Source organism: Panthera pardus, unplaced genomic scaffold (genome assembly GCF_024362965.1).
Source record: "Panthera pardus isolate Hobbes unplaced genomic scaffold, ASM2436296v1 HiC_scaffold_3, whole genome shotgun sequence".
NCBI lineage: Eukaryota > Metazoa > Chordata > Mammalia > Carnivora > Felidae > Panthera > Panthera pardus.
In genome coordinates this window covers 9,094,435-9,118,677 of record NW_026526876.1, presented here as the reverse complement: position 1 = coordinate 9,118,677, position 24,243 = coordinate 9,094,435, and the positions used below count along the sequence as shown (strand labels likewise).

Here is a 24,243-nt window from a genome sequence, read left to right as displayed (position 1 = left end):
CTTCCAGTGATGTGGGTCCTTTCCTCTGAGGTGCTGGGCCAAGAGCCAGAAGACCCAGGTTCTGGTCCTGGGCCCCCATTTATTGCCTTGGTGCAATAAATGGTAGGTCACTTAACCCCTCTGAGTAGCCCTCAGCACCCTCATCTGGCTGAGTCCAAAGGGACAGTGGACATGCATACACATGCACAATGGTCCCTTGTGTTGGTGGGCAGGTGAGGCTGAGCTCAGTCCCAGACACTGAAGGGGCTGAGGGACCCTTGGTAAGACTCTCAGGAATCATTCTCTGGCCTCATTTGCCTTCTGATTGCTTCCACACTCAGGCATAAACTGAGGCTTTCCCCCTTGTGGCCCCTACAATGCCTCCCCTTGAGCCCCATCCTTCTCTTCTTGTCAGTTGAGTGACTAATGGGCGTGTCTTTAGCAAGAACATTTAAAGAAACGTGTACTGTCAGAGAGACCAAATTAAAGAGGCAAAATTTTTTTAAATCACAAAAGTAATAAATGAATAAGAAGCTGGTACAAATTTGTGCCACTTGTGTGGTAGAAAAGACACATAGTTTTTAATCAATCGTATGTAAGAGCACTGGACGTGGTAAGAAAAAAAAACAACCCCACCTTATTTGAAAACTGGGCAAATGGCATGAACAGGCAATGTACATACACACACACAAAAGAAATATAAATAGAAAAACAAACACATGGCGAAATGTCCAACCTTACTGGGAATCAAAGACATGCAAATTAAAATCATGTGTGTGTGTGTTTTCCAGACAAACTGGCGAACATTAAAAAAAAAAAGAATTCTGATACTAAATGCGTGTTGTTATTTTTTTTTTTCAAGGGTGTGGCGAAATAGTAGCTCTCATATCCTGCTGGAAGGGAGTGGAAGCTAGGACAGCCTTTCTTCAGGGCAATTTGGATCCTGAGTTAAAAACATGTAGATTCGAAAGTTAACCCGGTTGTGCTGTCTTGAGAAATTCACTGCACAGCAGCCATCAGGGCAGGGCACAAATATACAACCAAACCCGCCTCTAAATGCACCTATTGGGGATTCCAGGGAGCCAATGACATATATGCGTGCAGGAGAGGATTAGACAACCTTTCAAAATCACGATGAACTGTATCTGGCATTAAATGGTGGCCATCATTGTGAGAAAATAGGCCACGAAGTGAAATGTACAGTATGGTCCATGTCCATTGGAAAGAATAAAATAGCTCCACAGCTGAGCAAAGGTTAATTCAAGCCTGCAAGGAGAGACCCCTGCATTAACAGCGGTCGCTGGAAATCTGAGTGCATTTTTTTCCTCTTTTTTTGCTTTTGTTTATCAAGTGGCCCCACGCATTTCTTTAGACGTTATGTAAAATGCGATTTGAAACATGCTTAGCACAAAAGCAGGCAAAGTGTATTGAAGCAAGAGTGGGCAAGACATAAGCTGGAGTATCCTGGAGGTACCAGCCTACAGAAGCAGGTCATGGGCATCATGGGGTGGTCTGAGGGGGCCACACTGGATGCCAGGGGGTTGGGGTGGGGGGAAGATGGGCCAGGGACAGACGTTGAAGCCAAGGCTTGGAGGATAAGAAGGATGCAGACAGATGAGGCGGAGCCCGGGGAGAAGAGGGTCACGGAGGGGGCAGGCAAGGGGTCCTCGTGCATGGAATGCTCTAGAAACTGAAAAAGATTTGGGACAGCTGAAACATAAGAATGAGAGCGGGTGAGCAGAGCTACAGTGGGGAGAGAAGCAGGACCGGCTTATTCGGAGCTCCGAGGGCTGTGACATCTGATTTAGATTTTACCCAGAGGAACATCGGCAGGGCCATTGAGAGATTTTCAGTTGGCAGTGGACATCCTTAGATTGCAGCTCAGAGCCGCTGAATTGCACGTGGTGTTGAGGCAGCCTGGAGGGCCCAGCTTGGGCGATGGATGGGGTGGTGAGGAAGGGATGGGTTTGGGGGAGGTGCCTCTGGGCCCAAGTGGAGGCCCCACATGGGATGCTGGAATGCGCATTTGGGAGCCAGGAGTAGGAGGCAGTGACATCTGAGCAGAGGGGAGAGGGTGCTGAGTCCTGAGGGGTGTGCAGGGAGCAGGCAGAGGGAAGCAGGGGACTGGCTGGGCAGGAGGAAAAGCAGATAAGAGGGTGCCCAGGGCCGTGCGAAGCTTCCCGAGGGGAAGGCGGGAAGGATGACAGTGTAGCGGCCCCCCCAGCCCTCAGTGCACTCAGAGCAGCCCAAGACAGAGGACAGCCTGGTGGCTGGAGCTCAAGGGAGTGGGCAGTGTGCCTGGCTAGAGCCGAAAGCCCTGGAAGCAACACAGGGGTCCGCTCTGGCTGCTCTAACAGAAAACCTCAGGCTGGGTGCTTAACCAACAGACATGCATGTCTCAGGGTTCCGGAGACTCCAAGTCCAAGGTCAAGGTGTCCAGAGGGTTGGTTTCTCCTGGGGCCTCTCTCCTGTGCATGTGCACCCGGTGGGTCCAAACTGCCTCTCCCTATCAGGACTCCGTTGCATTCGCTGACGGCCCACCCTCGGGGCCTCATTTTGATGTCATCACCTCTGGAAAGGCCACATCTCCAAACACAGACCTGTTCTCGGGTGTAGGGTTAGCGCTTCTGCATACAAATGGACAGAGGGGCATCATTCGGCCTCCCCCCCCCCCCCCAACAGGCAGGATCGGGGCGTGAGATGAGGCGGATGCCAGCTCCACCTCCCAGCTTTGAGGGGTGTGTATGTGTGATGGGAGGGTTGGGGATTGCAGGTTGCTGGGTAGAAATGAACAGACTCCGTTTGAGAAGGAAGCAGGAGCCACGGCCGTGGTTCAGGTACTGCTGGGTGGCCGGGGGGTGCTTCTGGATCCAATTTTGGATGCAAAGAGGGGAGCCAAGGAGAAGCTCCCACGGAAGGACTGCGGTCTGGCCGGGGAAGCTGGGGACAGTCTCTCCCGCAGCCCAGCAATGGAGCGGGAGATGTTGGGGACAGTCTCTCCCATGGTTCAGCATTAGAGTGGGGGGGATTCTGGGGACAGTCTCCCCTGCGGTTCAGCAATGGAGTGGGGGGATGTTGGGGACAGTCTCTCCCGCGCCTCTGCCCTGACGCCTCTCCCTGCCTCCCCGCAGCCTGTAACTGTAACCTGCACGCCCGGCGCTGCCGCTTCAACACCGAGCTGTACAAGCTGTCGGGGCGCAAGAGCGGGGGCGTCTGCCTCAACTGTCGCCACAACACCGCCGGCCGCCACTGCCACTACTGCAAGGAGGGCTACTACCGCGACATGGGCAAGCCCGTCACCCACCGGAAGGCCTGCAAAGGTAGGCAGGGCCCCGGGGCCTCGCGAACACAGTCCCCTCCCTCTGCTTTTCCGTTTCCTGGTCCCGGGTACGGACCTGCCTGGAAAGAGAGCGGGTCATCTGCACGCATGCGCACGCGCGCGCACGCACACGTACGCGCACTGACGCGTGCGCACACGGGCCCCCGGCCTTCGGAGGTGGAAGCCAGAACAAAGGGGCGATGGAGAAGTGGCTCCGAGGAGAAGAAAGGAGGTGGGACCCCGGTGAGGGTGCCGGCCCCGCCCCCGCCCGGCTGCTCCTCCGGCTGCACAGGTGCGCCGCATACCACAGGCCTGGGGTCAAGTTCGCCAGGCTTACCGGCGGCGGCACAAAGGGCCCTCTTTTACCGAAGCCACGCGGACCTATTCCTTTGGATGTGTGCGCGCCCCCCTTCCCCCCGGCCCCCCGGCCCCCCGGCCCTCGCCCAGACACACACGGTCACCGTCGCGGTGAGGTCGGCCCGCTTCAGGGGCAGGGTCTCCGAAGGAACATTTAATCCACCTGCAAATAGCTTTGCTTCTCAGGACACGAAGTTAAAGGGAGACCGGAGACTATTTTCGGTCACGGAGGCGAGCTCGAATGTTTTAACTTTCTGCGAGGTGTTTTTCTCCCCTCGCAGAAAAGCAATGGACAGATGACTCAGAGGAGCTGATGACATGCCAGGGAACTTAGTGACATAGGGGGTGGGGAGACGTGGCCCCCTCCCCGCTCCACCCCCCGACTCCACGTTTGCTTTTGGGAATTCCAGGAAACTGAGCTGTCCGGGCCCAAAACTTGGGGTCTAGGGCCAGAGCTTGCCGTGAGCAGGGCTTCCCAAGAAGATCTTTATGCTTGAGGGCTCGTGGCCACCATCCAGCGTGGACGGGGTCCTGACGCGGACCTGCGTAGACTCCCACACGGGCAAGACCCCAGCCTTGTCAGGCTCAAGATGATGAGCTGCGGTCGAGAAACCCCTCAGTGGCCACGGCTTAGCCTTTGGATGAAGCCAGAGCGTCTTATCAGGAAGTCTGCCAGATGTTGGGCACTTGTGTGCAGGACCGATCACCCGAGTTGTGGGCCTCAGTGCGAAATGAAACCACGGGGCTTCTTGTTCTGGAATTGCTAAGAATTTAAAAAATGGCAGCAGCAGCAGCAGATCCTTAACCAAGCACGTGCCCTTGTGAGCCCTGGGCCCATGAAGCCGGCCCTGCTTGTGGAGAATTTTCTCCAAAACAAAACAGCCTCCCGGTCTGTCTCCTCCAGGAGAAATCCCTTCGGTTCCCCAGGAACACGGATGAATCCTGTGGCTCCCAAGACACCAGCAAGCTGTCCTTCCAGATCTGTGGGCTCAAGGCTGCCTCTAGTGGTAGTCAAGAGAAGTTTACCCCTAAAGGCAGCTGGGCTATTTCCGCCTCCCCAAAACAGCCAATCAAGGTGAGGCTCCCCTAGGAGACTTTGAGTAGCAGCTGAGGTGGCCTGGGAGAAGGACCCCAGAAACGTCTACCATGGCGGGAAGGCATGACCAGGGAGAGAGGGCTTTGGGTTTTGAGACCATAGTTGGAAGGTATCCAGCCCCTTTGCTTATTGTCTTTTGTTTACAGAAATCAAAGCCAAAGTCTTGGAAACAACTGGTAGACATAGATTCCTTGGGGGAAATTTTAATCACCGGGAGGCACTCAGGTGGACAGCCCCGTGCCCGTTGTGGAGAAGGTCTCAGCTCTGCGTCGAAGGGCAGTGGTTATGTACTGTGATGCCAGTTTCTTTCTGCCTTTCGTGAAGGAAAGTTGTGTCCCCCGCAGAGGCAGTTGGGAGCGGGGGCCTCCGTCATCTTACCACTTGCCTCCTCTCACTCTGCTCGCTTGATGTGGGAAGGTGCAAGAGCCACGTGTGGCCTCTCGTGGCTCAGGGTGAGATGTCCAGAAGCCACAGGGTCCTGGGAACCTGCAGATTATCCTCTGGGGCCCTGCCACTCCGGTTAAGTGGCGTGGAGACACCCGGTGGTCCTGTCTCGTTATTTCGAGCACTGTGGCTGGCCTTCGTGGCTCTGTCTTCCCTCTGAGCCTTGGACAGCAGCTGCCTCCAGGTTTGGTGGGACCCTGGGAGAAGAGCCCAAGGAAGAGGACAAATGTAAGAACCTATTCTGCCCAGAAGGACGCCTGCGGATCCTGCCAGGGAAACGTGACAGGCAGGCAGAGGTGGGACAAGGGGTCTCCTGACTTGCAGGAGAAGACAAGGCTTCAGGGATCCTGCCTCCTGACTGGGGAGGAAAGACAGCTGCGAAGAAGATCCCTTCCCTGATTGGTGAACAAGAGGAATGTGACCTGAAAAGTCCCGCCTTTTCATCGGTGAGAAAAGGCGTCTCTCGGAAGTTCCTGATCTTTCCCCTTCCCCCTCCACGGAGGGGCTGAATCTTTGAATCCTCTGTTCCCCCTTGGGACGTTTCCCACCAGACTGAGACCCTGAGCTCTTGGGGGGAACCGGCTGCAGGAGGTCAGACGCTGGCAGGGGACTGTACCCTTGAGGTGTTCAGACAGGAGTCTCTCTGTCCCTCCCTAACTCCCACCCCACGGAGTCTGTCCACCGTCTTGTCTTTGCAGGGCGGGACGGTTTAAGGAAATGGTCCCAGCATTTTGCTCTGTGATGGGTTGCTCTCAGAGGCTGCTGAAGTCTCCCAAGTCCTGGAGATGTGCAGCCTGGCCAGGCCCCGGCCTCCCGGGGCTCACCTTGGGGAGCCCCGTCGTGGCCTCACGTTCTGTGCTTTTTCACTCTGTTTTGGAAGCGTTGCACTGGGGTGGGGGTGGGGGGCACTGGGACAACTGACAGAGGCTCTTGACTCCAATCAACAGTTGACCTGAGGGTGCTTGGGAATGGCCACTGGGGCCCTCTTTACCCCTGACTTCCCAGGGCCTGGGAGGAGCCCCAGGCAGGGGGCTGAGGCCACCCAGGCACTGCTGATGATTGGCTGGCTCTGACCTTGATCGGTTGGAGCAGGGCTGGACCCAGACAAGAACAGCTTGGAGCAAGGGCATTAGATTCCAAACGTTATTATGCAGTCGTCCCATTTGGGAAGTTACATAGCAACAAATTCGTTGGGTTCTTTCTCCCCTCCCCTGGTTTAGAACCAAGCCCGGGGCTGGCTGGCCGGGCTGGTGCATACAAAGGGCTGTAATAAACATGCCCAGGGAACAGGCGGCTGCACTCTCGGCTATTCAGTGCAATTTCACAGCACTGGGAAGGCCTCATTCTGGCGTGGGCTGTTGTCCTATACAAAGTCAGATGAGATGAATTTCTCCCTTTTCTCCGCAGAATGGTTTGTGAAAGATACTCTCATCCTGGAATCTGTCAAAAGATAGGCGGTTTTGTTTATCGTTTGTCTTCTTTATGGACTTGGGGGCTCTTTTCTCTTTGGGGCCGGCAGAGAAGACGCCGCCTTTTAACCATTCCAGCCGTGTCTCCATTTAAACGATATTAATTTATCATCTTCCCGAACCATCTGTGACGGATAAAGACGTTCCGGGAGTCTCCCGCGAACCGAGTCGCGAAGAGAATTAAGAAATTAACCGGTGCATCTAGCGCCCCCGCACAAAAGGGCTTGAGTCCCACGTCGCTGAGCAGCAGGGTTTCTTTCGCTGGATGCGCTGCCCCCTTCAAAGCCGCGGTCAGCGTGGGCCGGTGCAGGTCACCAAGAAGGTGTCCGGGTCCTTGGAATATGCGGGCCGTCACGGGGCAGCACGCGCTGGTCCTCGCCGCTGCCCCCCACCCCCAACCCCCTGTTTCTTCCCTCAGCTCTGCGAGAACCTGGGGAGGAAGTGGGCTCCCCGACCCACCCCCTCTGGCTCCCTGACCATGAGCGCGGCTCCCCTTGTCTTTCCTACCCTCGGTTCTCGACCATCACTCCAGGGCACCCTCAGTAGATTTCTCTCTAACTTGTTCTCACCTTTGGTTGCAATTTGGAATCACCTGGAGATTTGAAAATACTGACGCCTGAGTCCTACCCACCCCGCCCTGGGGGGATTCTGGTTTATTTAACGAGTCAGATGAGACCTGAGCGCTGGGGGATAGGAGTAAGGTGGGGGAGTTGGGGGGCTGTGCTGGCGTTGAGAAAGGAGGCGCTCACAGGGATCCCCAGGATTTCTTCTTTTGAGAGGAGAGATTTATCAGTGAATTCAAGTGTTTTTTTTTTATGGCTCTCTTGATGAAAACTGGGTGGGAGGGGGTTGTGTTTAAAATTTAAAGAAAAAGAAAAAATTAAATTTTGCCGGGCAAGGTTGGGAGCTTAGCTGGTGCGTCCTATGGTGCTTGTGTCCGGAGGAAGGCATTGGATCAGCTGGTTATCACAGCTAGATTGTGTGTGTGCGCACGCGCGTGTGAGATTGGATCATTTGAGGGTTTAGTCACAGCACAACTAGGAGCCTGGGACCCCATACTCCTTCCTGACTCTAAGGCGGTGTCCGTGCAGCCTACAAAAGCCTAACAGCCTTGGGAGCGCCCTTTCTTTCTGTGGGTCCCTTGTGACCTTTCCTTTTCCTGTCTGTTATGCCGGGACCGCAGGGGAAAGGATGGTTGTCTCAGGCAGGAAGGCACTCGGCGGCCACAGCAGCTCCCAGCTTAGAGGACAGAGACCACCGCACGAGGGGGTGGGTGCTATCAGGGTGCTATTATGGCCCAGCACCCATGGAGAGAGAGAAAATCCCCCATGGAAGAGCCAGCTCCGACTGTGGCCGCTGTGGGCGCATCCTCTCCCTGTTCCCTGGGGAACGTGGAGGTCAGAAATCCCGATCTCTGGCTTTGGCTCCGGGTTCAAAGCCTGCAGCGGCAGGCAAGTCATGTGACCTCCCTAGACCTCAGTATCCTTCTCTGTGAAATCGCGTCCAGATTTATGATCTCTGAGTCCCAGCCAACTTCCACATTCTACATCCCGCGTGCTCTTTTTAAATGTTCAAAATTTTACGGGTTCCCCCCCCCACACACAACAATGGGACAGTGTCCTGTGTCAGTGAAGTTTGCGGCCCGGGAACTTGGAAAAGCTGGTGGAGCCAGGAAATTGGGTGCAGGTGGTTGGGTCCCAGGGTCTTTACAAGTGAAGAGAGTCGTGGCTTCCGGGACCGGCCCACACAGTGCCCTGCGGGGCCTTCCAGGCTCTACTCTGTGTCTCATTCCCTGGCACCCCGGTTGTCAGCCACCTCCTCTCTGAAGCCCACCCATCCTGGACATTCCTGGGGAGTCCCCAGAGGCCCTGCTCTTGAGCAGAAAAGCTCAAACGTTCATATCTGAGCTTCCCCAGTTGATGGAGAGCATTTTGCTTGGGGATGTCGAGGAAACCAGATGATGTAGAGGAGGTCCCGGCACGAGGCCTGTGCTCCGTACCTGTTAGCCATTAGGCGACGGGGTAGGGGGGGTTAAGATGAATAACTAGGGGTCCCTGCCCCTGCCAGCACGCACACAGAGCAGAGAACCTCAGGTTGCCTTAGTGTGTTCAGTGAGTGGAACGGCCCCTCTCACTGGAAGGGCTCGGCCCGGGTGTGGACTCGGAGGCCGATTCCCACAGGACTTGGGCAGGGCCCCGGGGGTTTGCCCCAATGCCGTTGCACACTCTCCATCAAGGATTGACACGCCTTGGGAGCAAAAATGACAAATGAATTGAACGGCAGAGATGGGTCCCGGGCAGCTGCTTGCGGAGAGGTGGAGACGGGCCGCGTGTGTGCCCAAGTACATCTCAGGGCTACTGAGGAAGGCCTGGCAGCCTCTTGGGGGCTCCTGACTGGCCTGGGGCTGGGAGGGGGATGCCAGGCCCCAGCTGGCCCCCACTACCCCACTGCACAGGACCCAGGCCCTCCGGCGCCTCCCCACTCTGCTGTCCAGCCCCTGGCCACCTGCCCTGAGCCTGTGCGCACACACACACACACACACACACACACACACACACCCCTCAGCCTCTCTCTGGGAACCATCTGTAGGACCCGTGCCTTCTGCCTCGGCTGTAAATCAGGTGCAGGAAGGCTATGGTTAACTAGATCACGGAGGGTCAAATAACCCAGCTTGGGATTAGAGGGCTCTGCTCCCCTTTCGCTTCCTGCTGTCTGCACCTTGATCCGAAGGTGGCAGGGGAAAGGCGAGGTAGTGCGACTTGAAACATTTATTCTTTTGTGCCTTGTTAGCAACTGCTGGGAGAAAGGAAAACACAGCTAGGGAGGAGGTGGACGCAGACAGCTGAGATGCACTTTGTGGATGTAAATTATCCTCGCTCCCTCATGAGCATGGAAAATTTAGGAGTGGGGGGTGTTCCACACTGTGGTTGCTGATGATCTAGGATGTGAGGGGATTATCTTTCCTGCTGTCCCCCGCTGGGGCCGGGATTTGGCCCAAGTTTGTGCACTGATTGAGCAAGTATTTACTGAACACCTGCTACATGCAGAAGCCAGGGTGGTTACAGAGGTGACTGAGGCAGACACATTCCCTTGGAGCTCACTTTCTGGAGGGAGGTTGATGGAAAGCAAATGAGAAAAAGTAAGTAGCGGATTATTATAGATTGTGGTGAGTCACATGGAGGAAATACACAGGGTGGAAAGAAAGTGAGCCAAGGCAGAGGGCAGGGCCAGCTCCTGGGAGCGTGGACGGGAGGTGGGCCCCATTCCAAGAGCAGTGGAAGCCACGAGGTGGAGCAGTCAGGAGAGGAGAGACTTGAGTGATATGTCTGGCTTAGCTTTTAAAATGTTCCTTGTGCCACAGATGAGAGGAAATGTTTGCGAATCACAGATCCGACAAAGGACGAGATTCACAATATGTAAAGAACTCTCAAAACGCAACAGTAAGAAAACAGACCATTCAGTTAGAAATGGGCAAAATACTTGAACAGGTACTTAACAGAGATGCGCAGATGGTAATTAAATACGGGAACCCTCATAGTCATTAAGGAGATACAGAGTAAAACCTTGAGACACCACCACATACCTGTTAGAACATCGAAAATAAGAAATACTGACAATTCCAAGCATTGGCGAGGCTGTGTAATGACTGGAACTCATATACTGGTGGGAACTCAAAATGGCACAGCCACTCTGCAAAACAGTTTGGCAGTTTCTTACAAAATTATAGGTCTCCCGTAAACCCCTGCAATCCACACCGTGGAATACTATGCAGCAATGAAAATGAATGGGCTTTTGATCGACACAGCAGCACAAACACAGCTCAGGTGCATTTGGCTGAGTAAAGGACGCCGGTCCCAAAGGCTACATGCCATACATCTATACATTGTACGTACTGTGTGGTCCCAGAATACAATGTTCTGAAAAGGCAAAGCTATAGGGACAGAACAGATCTGTTGTTGCCAGGAGATGGGATGGGGGGCTGACCACAGAGGAACAAGAGGGGCTTCTTGGGAGAGTTGGAATGTTCTGTATCCTGATTGGGTGATAGTGATGGTAGGAAGCTGCTTCCATAGGACTCTCTGACACTGTGTCTTTGGACCTCCCTGTTCCCCATCTCCCATTCCTCACAGCCCTGAACTCACTTGGTCACCAGTTGTCCTTGGGTCAGCACTCACTCCTCCTCCTGCCCGGCCTCCCTGAGACCCACCTCGCCGATCTCCCACCTTGTACCAGGTCCCCTCCATTCTGGAACACCCCATCAGCCCTAGCCAGCTTTCACATTTCTCTTTTTGGTCGCCAGTCCTCACCTTGTTTTGGGAAATGGAGAAAAAGCAGGTTCTTGGATACCCCTTAGCACCTGACATTTGTCCTCTCCCAGCACCACCTCTGGGTGAGGGGCTTCCCACCAGGCTTCCCCCACAAGGCCTGACACACATACAAGAGACGTGGGAACCCTTTGGATCTGAACCTGATTTTCTGACGATGCTGGCCTTTTCTGTCTTCCTGTGCTACCGTCACCTGCACTGAGCGTGCTCCAGTCCTCCTCCCCCTTCTCCTGGTCCTCCCGTCCTCCCACTTCCCCCTTCCTCTCCCTCCTTGTCTCTCCTTCTCCTCTTTTCTCACCCCCCTTCCTTCCTCCTCCTCTCCCTCCTCCCCTTCCTCCTCCTCTTTCCTATTCCTCCTTCAGCTTTCCCCTCCCCCCTCCTCCCCTTCCTCCTCTCTCTCCCCCCACCCTCCTCTCTTCTCAACCCTCTTCCCTCCTCCTCTTTCCTCTTCCTTCCTCCCTCTCCCTCCTCCCTACCTGATCTCCCACAGCAGCTGGAGCTCACCCTCGCCCACATGGAGGGCCCTGCCTGCTTCTGCCTTCGTTGTGGATGGCATCCAGGCACACAGACCAGTCTCATCAACGCAGAGGAGAATGTTTCACCCCCACCCAGCACCACAGGCACACACGGCCCTTGGGGGAGCAGCCACATTCACTGACAGCATGAGCAGGATCCCCAGGCTGCTTGTCTGCCTTCTCTCGAGGCCAGCAATGGGCCTGGGAAGGCGCGGGGCTTAAACAGTAGACGTTTATTCCCCACAGTCCTGGAGGCTGGAAGTGTGAGGTGAAGGAGGCTGCAGGGCTGGATTCTTCTGGGGCCTCTCTCTGTGGCTTACAGATGGCCACCTTCACCCCCTGTCTTCACACGGTCTTACCTCTGTGTGTGTCTGTGTCCTCATCTCTTCTCAGAGGGACACCAGTCACATCGGTGACCTCATTTTACCCTATTCACCTCTCTCCAAAGACGGTCACGCTCTGAGGTACCTGGGGTTAGGAACATGGGTGCTGGGGGGACACAGTTGAGCCTGTAGGTGAGATCAGGTCCAAAGCTGTCCTTCCCGACTGGCTGGAAGCCCGGGTGGCAGCCGCGATGACCTCTGAAGCCGGGGTCAGCGCTGTGGTTGTTCCCTCTCACCCCTTCTGCCTGGAGAAGCTTCAGAGGGTCCGGGTGCCGAGCCAGCTCACCTGTCCTCTGCAAGCATGCCCCCTGGAGGGTCCTGCCCGACCCGGAGGGCCCCCTGGGGCCAGGTCTGCGGGAAAAGGAACCAGATCCCCTGATAGGAGCCCAGGATGGATTTTTAAAAGCCACGGTGTGAGCCGCGGTGGAGACGGCCGGCCTCAGACATGCGCCCCGTCCTGATGGTGGCTGTGGGCCCTCAGGGACCCGGGACAGAGCACATCAGAAGGTGCTGGGAGAGGCAGTGCTCGGGACAGGCGGCCCGGGGTCGGGACGGTCTGCCTTTCGGGTCAGCCTTGCCAGGGCACCCAGAAACGCCTGGTGAGCTTCTCTTAGCCGACAGACCGAATCTCCGCGAGATCCTGGCGCAGCTCAGCGGGCAACAGTGTCGGGGCAGGATGGTCAGAGGGTGTGGACGGAAGGCCGGGTGCACTGGGCGCCGTCCTCTGGGCCAGGACCGCAGTGACGGCGGGGGTGCCGGCTGGGTCCTTGGAGCCGTGGAGACAAGCAGTACACTAAGTTGGAAGTGACTTTAGTGGCCGTGCAGACCTCCGTCCTTACAGATGAGCCCCTTGTGGTCCAGAGGGGGCGAGGCACTAACCCAGAGTCACACAGCAGTACTGGCAGGAACAGGCCCGGACCTGGGCCTCCTGAGGCTCATGTGAAAGCGCCTGTGTGCCCCGAGCTGGCTGGCCCTGACTGATGGCCTTGGGCAGAGACGGCCCGGGCTCCCCTCTGCACCGGGAGGCACTCCAGCCCCGCCGAGTGCGTGAGAAACCTAATCCTCCCGCCTTCTCAGGGCCCTGGGCTTCCGTCTGGTCTCACCTTCCTCTTTGTGGAAAAACCTCGGGTACATTGTTTCCCATGACCAGGTGCTGCCTGGCCCATGCAGACAGGGTGACCTGCCATGGAGGGGATTGACCTCCTCGAAAAAGTGGCTGACTTCCAGGGAAACTGGAGTCACCAGATGGGCTCCCAGGGGCGGAACGCGCCCTGCCCCAGGCCCCGTTCTCGGAAGAATTAGGGAAGCTCTGTCCTCGTCCCCTCCCCGGACCCCTCGCAAAAGGAAAGACCTCCGCTCTCTTCACTTCTGCATCTCCCACCCACCCCCACCCCGCACCCCTGCTCAGCCCCGCCCCATCCCTCCACTGCCCTGCCCGCTGTGGTGCCCCTTGAGCCAGTGCGTGTGAGTTTGTAGGAGTCTGTGTGTGTTTGTAGCTGTGGGGGTCTAAGTATGTGTGCACGTGAGTTTGTAGAAATCTGGGTGTGTGTGTGGCCGTGCTTCAGGGTTGAGGGGACACAGCAAGCTCCCTTTGGTTTTCTCTCCCCAGGGGCCAGGGCCTGGGGCCTCCTTTGTGGGCTCAGACTCCTTCCCTCAGACGTTGCTAGAGGATTGTCTTGTCCCAGGCTACAGAGGAAGCCACTGTGGGGCACTGTCACCTGTCCCTTCTCCCCACACCTTGAAGCTCACCCTTCTTTGCACGGAGGGGAGAGCTTGGGCTTTCTCTGTCTGTGGGTTTTGGGGGAAGGTCCTTACTTTGGGGCTGTTGTGCTTGGACTTGAGAATGAGCTCCGGGCGAGGCTGTTAGGATTGCACTTGGCCGCCTGTAACAGCAATCCTGCCAAGTCTTGGTCTCAACAGGTAAGCAGGTCTTTCTCCTTGTAGAACAGGAACTCCGGAGGGGGCTGTCCGGAGTTGCTGAGGCCCTCCGTGATCAGGCCCCGCCTGCCTCCCTTCCCCTGTGGTTTTCCGGGCCAGCGCGCAGTCCCCTCCTCTGTGGCCGTGCCGATTCCACAGGCTGGCGTGAGGAGCCGATGGGGACGGCGTGTGAGAGCGTGTGGGTGCGCTCAGGTGTTCACAGGTATCCGGGCGGTGGTGCTGAGCCGGAGGAATGCTGGTCCCACCGCCCTAGAAGGGACCCGAGCAAGCCTTCTGAGGCCCCCACCTTTTGGGACCTCGGTGGCGTCTCTTCCTGGAATAGCGATTTTCGCGGAAGCCCAGCCAGCCTGCTGCCTCTGTCGGACCAGGTGAAAGGGGCCAGTGGCTCAAAGTGTTGGCAGAATCGGGGCAGATAGATTGGAAACCCAGCAGGAGGCAGCCCCTTTCTCTGATCCAAGGACGGGCCTGCCCTCACAGAGGATGGCCCTCGGCCCCGACCGCTGTCAGCCGGCGCCTGGCTCCCGCCCAGGCAGCCGACAGGTCACCAGCCGCGAGGGGCAGCAAAGACTAGAGGTGGGCAGGGGGTGAGGTGAGGTGAGGGCTGTTGCCGCCTTCCTGATGCACCCTCCACCCCCACCCCTGGCCCAGATTCTGCTCTGGACAGCTCCTGCCTCGGGAGAGGCGCCCCGTGCCCACGGTGGCTCGGCTCTGGCCCTTCAGTGCCCGAGCAACCTTTGGTGACCTCCTTGCAGCCAAGTGCCGGGATCCAGAAGTTACTGGCACGCAGCTGTGTTCCGTCAGCACGGAGGGGAGGAAGTTTGGCAGGAATCTTTGCATTACCAGCAAGCTTGCAAGGCAGGCCACGGGAGGTCAGCTGGCATGAGCCTCGGGAGGCCACACCCACCCGGTGCCTGTGCCCCCATCAGGCTCGGGACGGTGGGGGGTGGGGGGCCGTGCTGGGGCCCTCAGCTTCCACGTGGCCGTCTTAGAGATGCTGCCCATGCTCGGTCACCCTTCCTGCCGCAGGAGGGGACTGAAGGGCCCAGGGAGAGGCCAGAGGTTTGCTCCAGCCATCTCCCCCTCACAGCACAAGCCCCAGCTTGTGTCAGGCTGAGTCCTTTCTTACTAAGGAAGAGGAGACAAAGGAAGACAAGACCAACAGGGAATGAACATGAACGTAGGGCTGATTTAAGAAGACCGGCTCCTGGGGGGGATTTTACTGCTGTATACACGGGAGAGATTGGGACGGTTCCATTTTGCTCCCGTGGATCCTTCAATGAGAGAAAGCCACCAACAACCTCCCCCCACCCGCACCCCGGGCTGCCCACGTGACAGCCAGGGCCTCCCTTCCCTGGAGGGGACCCTCTGCTGGACCCTGGCTGGACCCTCTGCTCGCCCTTATTTTCTTGGATTTTTTTTCCCCACTTGGGGCAGAAACACCAGCTTCCTGCAGACAGCTCCCCTTCCCTCCCCCCCCCCCCCCCCACCTCCTAACCCATCACATTCAGCCAGGGACTCAGGTGGCCCCCCCCCCCCCACTGTCTCTGCTGTCTGACCTGCCCAGTGGGGCCTCCACCTCCCAGCAAGGCCGCTCCCTTTCTGCGAGGCCCCGGGACGTTTCTTCCCCTCTCTAGTCTTGACACATCCAATCAGGGTGTTTAGGTGACCCCTGTGTCCCTTCCTGGTGCGACAGCTTATGGCTTGTGCCATCCAGAAGCCTGGGTCTCGGGCCACCTGGCTGCCAATCAAGGCGGGCACAGCAGCCTGGAGAGACCCATCTCAGACCTGGCCAGCCCCACGGCCGTGTCGGGCCCCCAACTCCATTCCTCCCACCTGGAGGGTAGGGAAGGACACCTGGGGGCCGGGAGCTGGCTGGGGGCGGAGGAGTGAGGGGCACAGACTCACCCGCTGAGATTCTGAACTCTCCCACCTGTGATCAGCCTGTGGGCTTGGCCTTTGCCAAAACATCCTTGAGCTCGGGCCAGCCTTCCTCTCGGGGCTCTGGAGGGGTTCCCCTGCTTTGCTTCCCTGCTGCTGAAACAGCCTTTCAAGGTGGTCCATTTTGAGGGGCGCCTGGGCGGCTCAATCGGTTGAGCGTCCGACTTCAGCTCAGGTCATGACCTCATGGTCCAGGAGCCCCGTGTCGGGCTGTGTGCTGACAGCTCAGAGCCTGGAGCCTGCTTCGGATTCTGTGTCTCCTCCTCTCTCTGCCCCTCACCTGCTCACGCTCTCTGTCTCAAAAAATGAATAAAACATTTAAAAAAAAAAAGATGGTCCATTTTGATTTTCATTCCCCATTTCCAGGTAGGCAGGTGGCCAGTTCTCAGAGCCTCTGGAATATGTGTGTGTGTGTGTGTGTGTGTGTGTGTGTGTGTGTGTGTGGTGTGTGGGTTTGGCCCGCTCTTCGTCCGGGATGAGATTCAAAAGGGAACCCCAAGGGAGGGGCTGGCCACTGCCTGCCCTCTGACCCTCCTGTCCTGTGTCCTCCACAGCCTGTGATTGCCACCCCGTGGGTGCTGCTGGCAAGACCTGCAACCAGACCACCGGCCAGTGTCCCTGCAAGGACGGCGTGACCGGCATCACCTGCAACCGTTGTGCCAAAGGCTACCAGCAGAGCCGCTCCCCCATCGCCCCCTGCATAAGTATGTGTGAGCCTCCCCGCCCCCCTGCCCCCGCCCCCGGCTGTGTGGGAGGGAAACCCTTCCTCAACCCCGACTGCTGACGTCCAGCGGGTTGAGCGCTGATGGACGTGGGGTCTCTGTGTTCGATGCGCTGTACTCGGTGGGACCCCATGCGAGCCCCCCCCCACCTCCCCGCCATACCCGTGGGGTTCTTGCAGAAGCAGCTGGGAGCTCAGCAGAGCCAGTCTGGTGTTTTCCGTCCTGAGAGTGACTGCGTCTCCTGCCCCCAGAGGAAAGCGAGCCCCTTTCCTCCACCCAGGGCCTGTTCCTGTATTCTGCCTTGGCGTTGGACCTGGGGTGGCTTTGTCCCGGGGGTCGCCGCTGTGGCTGCTGCGGGGGTTCCAGTTTCCCCCCCTGCCCTGGCAGGTTCACAAGGAACCTACAGGTTCCCATGCGTGACCCCCCCGCCCCGGGGTCATGATGGATGACAGCACCCCTTAGTGTCTTGGGGGCCCCTCGGCCCAACTGTTAACTCCTCAGTCGCTGAAACCAGGGGAAGGGATGAGCAAGACGGCAGGGGTCACTCAGCGGCGGTCCCGGCTCAGAAGGGGCTTACTGTTCTGCAACTGGTAGGATGCAACCATCTGTCATGATGGAGACTTAGCCTTGGCTGGACGTCCAGCCTGGCTGGGAGCCGGCCCCCGGCCTTGGCCTTCTCGACTCCTTGTGCAAGGCCAACTCAACCCAGAAGGGAGAGCAGAAAAATATCGGGTCCCGGCTAAGCAGGCTGACCCGAGGGATGAGGTCTGTTTCTCCAGAGCAGGGGTGAGCCCACTCTGGCCCTGGGGATTTGACCCGTCACCTGTTTTAGTGTGGCTCAATGTTTTCTTTTGATAATTTTTTAACGCTTGAAGGCAAAGTCAGAAGACTAATGTTTTATGACGTGTGGAATGATAGGCAATGAAAAATGAAGTGTCCATCAAGTTTTATGGGGACACGGCCACGCCCACTGGTTTATCTGCTTGTCTGCGGCTGCTTTGAGCTGTAGGATAACTGAGTAGCTGCAGTGGAGACCGGACGACCTGCGGAGCCCCGAATGTATCTACTGGCTGGCTCTTTACAGGAGAGTCCCATTGACCCGGGATGTTCCCAGGGGGTCCGGTAACAGCTGATAACCCGGACCCCGGCCTTCGGGAAATTGAGCTCAGTATCCATCCAGGGGAGAAATGGTTTTCACGACTACATGTAGCTGTCAGAGTCTTAGAATTGGCCACAACCCTTCTCCTCCATCTGTCCAAAAAGCTGCAAAGTGAACCTTTGTAGAACGCTGGGGGGAACCCAGGGCTGCCACGGGGAGGTGGGGCTGGGGGTTTGAGCTCAGAAATGGCTGGAACATCACTTCAAAGCCTTTGAAATGGAGCTGATGGTCCACAGTCTGGGGACAGAAGGAGACAGAAACCTCGGGAAGCGGAACCCTCGCTTTCCGACCCACTCTGTGCCTTCTCTCCCTTCCCCTCACAAAGGGCGGGCCGATGCTGGGCCCAGGCATTCCCACGGGATTCCCGGGTGTTCCCCGCGGCCACCCGCTGGCTACAGACGCCCAGACAGTGTTCCCTGGGGGCTGGTGCCTGACTTGTCGCAGGTCTGGGAGCCGGGCCCTCTGCACATGGCCCAGTACTGGCCCAGGAACTGGGGTTGGGGAGCCCCATTGCTGGGTGTACGTGGGCCATCGATGTTCCCTCCGGAAACTCTGCTGGGACCACGTAGCTCCTGAGGGCCAAGAGAAAAGTCCCCCGAGAGCAGGATCTGACTCCGAATTGAGAGCTGGGTCCCCTGCCCGTTCCTTCTGAAGGTGACTCTCGGGCAGGCCCCCAGGCCTGAGTGTTCCATCTCGACCCACCAAGCCTCAGGCCCCAATTGATCCAGAGTCTTGAGGTTGAGGGAGGTCTTGCCCCAGCAGTCAGATGGTGGCCAGAGTCTGGGGGGATTCGTGGAGACCTTTGTGACCCTTCTGTTCACCAGGGGAGGCCAGTCCCTCCCCTCAGGGACCGTTGGTCTGTGGTTTCCCCCCTGGAGACTGGCTGAACCTCCTCCCCTTTCCTGGGCACAGGGCGGAGTCGGGAGCTAGTATGAAGGAATTGCCATTCGAGGTACAAAGGGAGCGACCCCCGGAAAGCGCATGCGTCTCTGAGGCCCTTGGATCTTCCGTGGCCGGTCTGTTCTGGCCACGGAGAAAATGGCTTAGTTTGTGAGGTGTGAGCCTGCGGGAGCCCGGGCCAGGGGCACAGATCCCCCCGCCTCGTCCCTTCACGTGCCTCCCCGAAGGAGAACAAGGCCACATTCCGGGCACCCGTACCAGCTTCCTCCTCCTCCCTGGCCCTCCTCTTCTGGAGTGGGGAAGGGAGGAGGGCCCAGGGAGGAGTCTGTGCTGTGCTCGTCTTTTTCTAAGGCCAAAAGTAACATCTTCTCACCTGGTTTTCTCTTCCTCCCATCCCGAACCCCACAGAGATCCCCGTGGCACCCCCGACCACCGCAGCCAGCAGCGTGGAGGAACCGGAAGGTAGGCGTGTCCTGCTTCGCCGTGGGGAGGGGAGGGGAGGGGGCTGCCACAGGCCTCAGAATCACCATCGGGGCGCCGCTGGCTGTGAGGGGTACCCCTGGGCTGGATCGAGGAGGATGGAAACACAGGGCATTTTCCCGTGATGCTCCCCCCAAGATTAAAGGGAGGGGGGCTTCCTGGTGCCTGTGAACCAGCTTCTCGCCCAGGCCTGAGGCCCTCAGAGCTGCACCCCACCTGCCGGTCCCAGGGTCACAAGCTGCCTGCACGCCCAGCTGGGGCTGCAGAGAAGAAGGAAGGAGGTGGGGGTGGGGCTGCAAAAGGCACCTTGAGCACAGAACTCAGGGGGGACCGGGAACCCGGACCGGAAGAAGGTCACACCCTCAGTGTCCCTCCCCTCCGCCCGGAATCGGGCATTCTCTCCGCCGGGGAGCTCGGCCCCGAGCCGCGGCAGAGTGGGCAGCCCACGGAAATCACAGCTCCTTTCACACCACGTGAGAGGCGGTGCAGATGTCACATGGTGCAGCTATCACGCAATACCGTCTGTGCTCGTTTGTTGCCTCGACATGACGGAAGTGACAGAACCCTCTGCCAGATCGTGATTTGTAGTCATTACTAAAGAAGCCCGTCTATTCCGTTACTGTACCGTAAAGCTGGGTTTTTGTAAGATATTTGGGTAAGCGTATTTCAGTACGATCAGTCCCCTTTGGAGTTCTGGGTATTTTGTGTTTGCATTTAGAAATATTGCTGTTGAGGGGTGCCTGGGTGGCTCTGTCAGTTAAGGGTCTGACTTCGGCTCAGGTCATGATCTCCCGGTTCATGGGTTTGAGCCCCACGTTGGGCTCTGTGCTGACAGCTCAGAGCCTGGAGCCTGCTTCAGATTCCGTGTTTCCCTCTCTCTCTGCCCCCTTCCCCCCCCCCCCCCCGCCCCCAGCGCTCTGTCTCTCTCTCAAAAATAAATAAACATTAAAAAAATTAGAAATATTGCCATGAGAAAGGGTCCCCAGGAGTCACCAGTCCCTGGTCCGGGAAGGGGTTACACAGCCCCGGCTTTGGGCTCATAGCTTGGCTGGAGGGGGGTGCCAGGTGGGGACCAGCCACCCTGGTCAACAGTCCTCAAATCGGAAAGGATAGAGGAACATTCTAGAAAGTACCTGTGGCCACACTCCACGGAAAACCAAAAAGATCTCAGTCTTGAGTTGCCGGATAGTCTTCAGTCCCCTTTGGTTGAGCCGCAGGGGACACTTCCAGGAGAAACAGTAATGGGAAAGCGTTGGGGAGAGGGGAGAGGTAGCATGACCTGGGAGGTGGGATGAGGCTCTTTCTGTAAAAACATAATGCGGGGCGCCGGGGGGGGGGCTCAGTCGGTTGAGCGTCCGACTTCGGCTCAGGTCATGATCTCAGGGTTCGTGGGTTCGAGCCCCGCATCGGGCTCGCCACTGTCAGATTGCGAGCACAGAGCCCGCTTCGCATGCTCTGTCCCCTTCTCTCTGCTCCTCCCCCGCTGGCGCTCTCCCAAAAATAAAGAAAACGTAAAAAAATAAGTAAAAACATAATGTAAAGGCACCTCCCAATTAGTCTAGCTCTGGGGGGAGAGCAGTTTTGCAGCCAAAAGATGCTTACATTTAACCGAGTCTTGATTCTTGCTTCTGCCATGTGACGTTGGTCATAGGAGAAGTCACCTGGGCAAGCTCCTGGGGGCTTTGGACACGGCTCATCCAAGGGCAAGGTGGGTGGTGACCTCCCTCTCTCTCTCTCTTTCTCTCTTTCTCTCTCTGTCTCGCCTCCCCTTTTCTGGTGCTTGCAGCTTGACTTTATGCCTCATGCAGTGTGGTTTGAGGCTTTTTTTTTTCCTTCCCAATCAGAAATGGGGTGGGGGGGAGGGGGCGGAAATAGAAGGAAAAAACAAATTGTGAGATTCCTGCCCAGGCCGCAAGAAGCTGGTATAAAACATGCGACCATCGGGGCGCCTGGGTGGCTCAGTTAGTTAAGCATCTGACTTCGGCTCCGATCATGATCTTGTGGTTTGTGAGTTCGAGCCCCGTATCGGGCTCTGCACTGACAGTGCGGAGCCTGCTTGGGATTCTCTCTCTCTCTCAAAAAGAAATAAATAAACTTAAAAAAAAACATGCAATCATCTCTGCTCCGCAGGTAAAAGATTCCTGAGCAAGTACTTAGAAACAGCTGCAGCATCCGCCTTTGCAAAGCCTGCATTTATCAGTTCTTTTCATGTCCTTATTGTGTATTTCCTTTCTTCTCCCCGCACCTTTAAAAGCATGATTTAATGGAAGCAGGCATTCAACGCCTTTGCAAAGCGCTTTCCTCGTGGAGGGGTTAAGTGGGCAGGTGTGACACCCGCCGGCAGCTTTGGCCAGACCCTTTCTGACCTTGTTGTGCCCCGGGCGACCGGGATCTCCCGTGCTTCCTGCAGACCCGAGGCCATTCCCAGGCCCTGAGCGCCGGACCCTGGAGCCGGCCACCGCACAAAGCTCCGCTCGCCTGTCTCGGCAGGCTGGGATGTCGCGGGCAGGAGGCCAGGGGGCCCCCTGGGAAGCAGGCCTGGGAGCTCATACGTCCAAGACTCTTGCAGTGTTTGAATAGGGAAGGCCTCTGTGCCAGGCTGCCTGAGAAAAGCGTGTTTACTTTTGCCTGCGTAATGGAGGAGAATTAATAAACGGAGAATTTGTCCTAGAAGCTGATGGACATAACCTCGCCCTGAACCCGTTCCCATTGAAGGGCCAGCTCCCTCAGGGAACACTGACCACCTGCTCACGGAGCGGGCTGGGACCCTCTCCCGGGCCGGGAGGTGAGGGATGCCTTGCCCGTGGGAGGTCCGGGGACCCGGGGCCCAGCGGGGAACCGGATAGGAAGGGGGATACAGACTACCCACCCCAAACCTGCCTACTTACGGTCCTAGACACCTCCATCCCGGGGCTAAAAAGGGACCGCCTGCCTCCCCTCGCCCTCCATCACCTCCGCCTCCGGGGGTGGTTGTTGATCTGTTTGTTTGGTTTGTGGTTTGGAGCTGGGAGATCTGGGGTTGAGTCTCCACTGGCTGTGAGGCCTCCGAAGGCACTCAGACTTCTCCTGTCTGCCTCCCCCTGAAGAATGAAGGCGAGCTGGGGCCACTGGGGCCCTCCCTGCCCTGCCTCTCCCGGTGGGCAATGACCTTCGGGTCATGCCTGCTGGCTGTCTCCGTGCCTCTGGTGACGGGCTTCTTCCCCAGCCCCTTGCAGAGCTTGGTGTGGGCAGAGGTACTGGGGTGAAGAGTTGACGACGGCTGGGGAAGGCCTGGTCTTCACGTTTGCCACTTTTGCTCTGTGGCTCACCCTTTTGGGGGCCTGCACCCTGCCTCCTGCTCCCGAGGCCCCAGATCCGGGCAACCAGCCCTGCAGAGACATCCCGTCCACGGAGCCCAGTGGCCGGAGGAAGGACTCCACCCCCAGGTGTGGGTGTTGGGCGGGGGGTGACCTTAGATGTGTCTCATCTGGTCGCCTCTTGATACTTCTATTTTTTTTTTTTTCATGGAAGGAAATTGGGTTTATATAGACCTGCCATCTGGATGAGCCTGGGTCTTTCTCCTTTTGGGGTTTTTGTTTTCCAAGTGAAGGAATAGCTTGGGTGAGCGTGGAAAAAACCACCTGGTAACACTTGAATGCGGGTATTGGCCAGGTGTTGGGGGGCAGGACGGGGGTCCGACGGAGCACTGATCGAATCAGGAGCCTGAGACCCTGAGTTGTGCCTGATCTGGTTTCCTGAGACAGTAGTCCCGCCTCCCGTCCCGCCCCAACCCCAACCTTATCCACACAGGACATGTTTCAAGACCCCCAGTGGATGCTTGCACCCACAGACAGTACGGAACCCTATACGTACTCTGCTCTGCCCCCTACGTGCATACCTGTGTTAGAGTTTGAGTAATCAACCAGGCACAGTAAGAGACGAACAACGTAACTCATAATAAAACAGAACAGCTACGGCGGTATGTGTAACGCAAGACACGCGAATGTGGTCGGTCTCTGTCTCAAAATAATCTTACCGTCCTGCGCTCAGCCTTTGTCTTGTGAGGCTGGGAGGTGATAAAATGCCCCCGGGATGGGACGAAGGAGGTGGGCATAAGGGTGACGTGACACTGCTGACCCGATGACACATCAGAAGGGGGATCGCCTGCTTCCGGACCGTGGGTGACCAAAACCGCGGATAAGGGGGCCCTGCTGTGATAATAGCCCTGCCTCGTAGGGGTCGCCGTGGGGGCTGCATGAGATGAATCCGGGTGACTGCTCTGGTTCAGCGGTGGGCTTGTCATATGCTCAGTGAAAACCCAGTAGGACGGCAGGGACAATGCAGGGTCTCCCGATGGCTCATGGGGAAGGCAGGATTACCGTGTGGGCTGTTGGCATGAGGACAGGTGTACGGGGTCAGCTTGCTGGGGGTGGGGCTCTTGAGAAGACCTTGGGAGGGACGGGTGGTGTTGCCCAAGACAGGCCGGGGACTGCTGGGTGCCCTCGTCGCACAGCCTTCCCAGCAGCTGCTGTTGGACCCTAAACCCAACAGGGAGCCGAAAAACTGGAAGTCAGTTAAGGGCCAAGCGCTTGGCTTCACGATAACCAAAAGGTGGAGACAGCCCAGATGCCCATCGTCGCAAAAGTGGCTCAACGCAGCGCGGCTTACCCAGGCCTGGACTAGCGTTCCGTCAGAAAAAGGAACGGGGATACCGTGAAGACGGTGTGCGGAGTGGAAGATGCAGGAGACACACGGCCACATGGCGTATGATCCCACTTACGTGAAATGCCCAGAATGAGCAAATCCACGCACCGAAAGCAGATTAGTGGTTGCCAGGGACTGAGAGTGGGGAGGAACAGGGAGTGACGTTTGACGGGTACAGGTTTTCCTTTTGGGGTGACGGGAAGGTTCTGGAACTAGATGGTGGTGACGGGTAATATTGTGGATGTGCTCGATGCCACTGAATTGCCCCAATTTAAAAACGGGTGATGTGGTAAAATTTTATGTTATGTGTATTTTACCACAATTAAAAAAAAAGAAGTCAAATGTTTAAAGGTCACAGTCAAGAGTGAAGTGAACCTAGTTGGTTTGGGGCGGGCTGAGTGGAGAGCGGGAGCCATGGGGACAGGGCTCTGGGGCCTGAACAGCAATGGGGGACATGCTTGCCCTCCAGTCCCCCTTGCTCACTGGGAGAATTTGAAGGTCAAGGGGTGCCTTCTGGCACCTCCACACTTTATCTC

At 57.2% G+C, this 24,243-nt stretch overlaps 1 protein-coding gene across 4 annotated transcripts in view; it reads left to right on the top strand.

The window, feature by feature from the left end:
• Nucleotides 1-24,243, top strand: part of NTN1 (netrin 1) — a 191,193-nt gene that overhangs the window by 119,988 nt on the left and 46,962 nt on the right. For all 4 annotated transcript variants that reach the window (XM_053892806.1, XM_053892804.1, XM_053892807.1 and 1 more), the window contains exons 3-5: nucleotides 3,111-3,299; nucleotides 16,318-16,467; nucleotides 18,953-19,006. In XM_053892806.1, coding sequence (XP_053748781.1) covers nucleotides 3,111-3,299; nucleotides 16,318-16,467; nucleotides 18,953-19,006 — 393 coding nt within the window. The remainder of the gene's footprint in view (nucleotides 1-3,110; nucleotides 3,300-16,317; nucleotides 16,468-18,952; nucleotides 19,007-24,243) is intronic.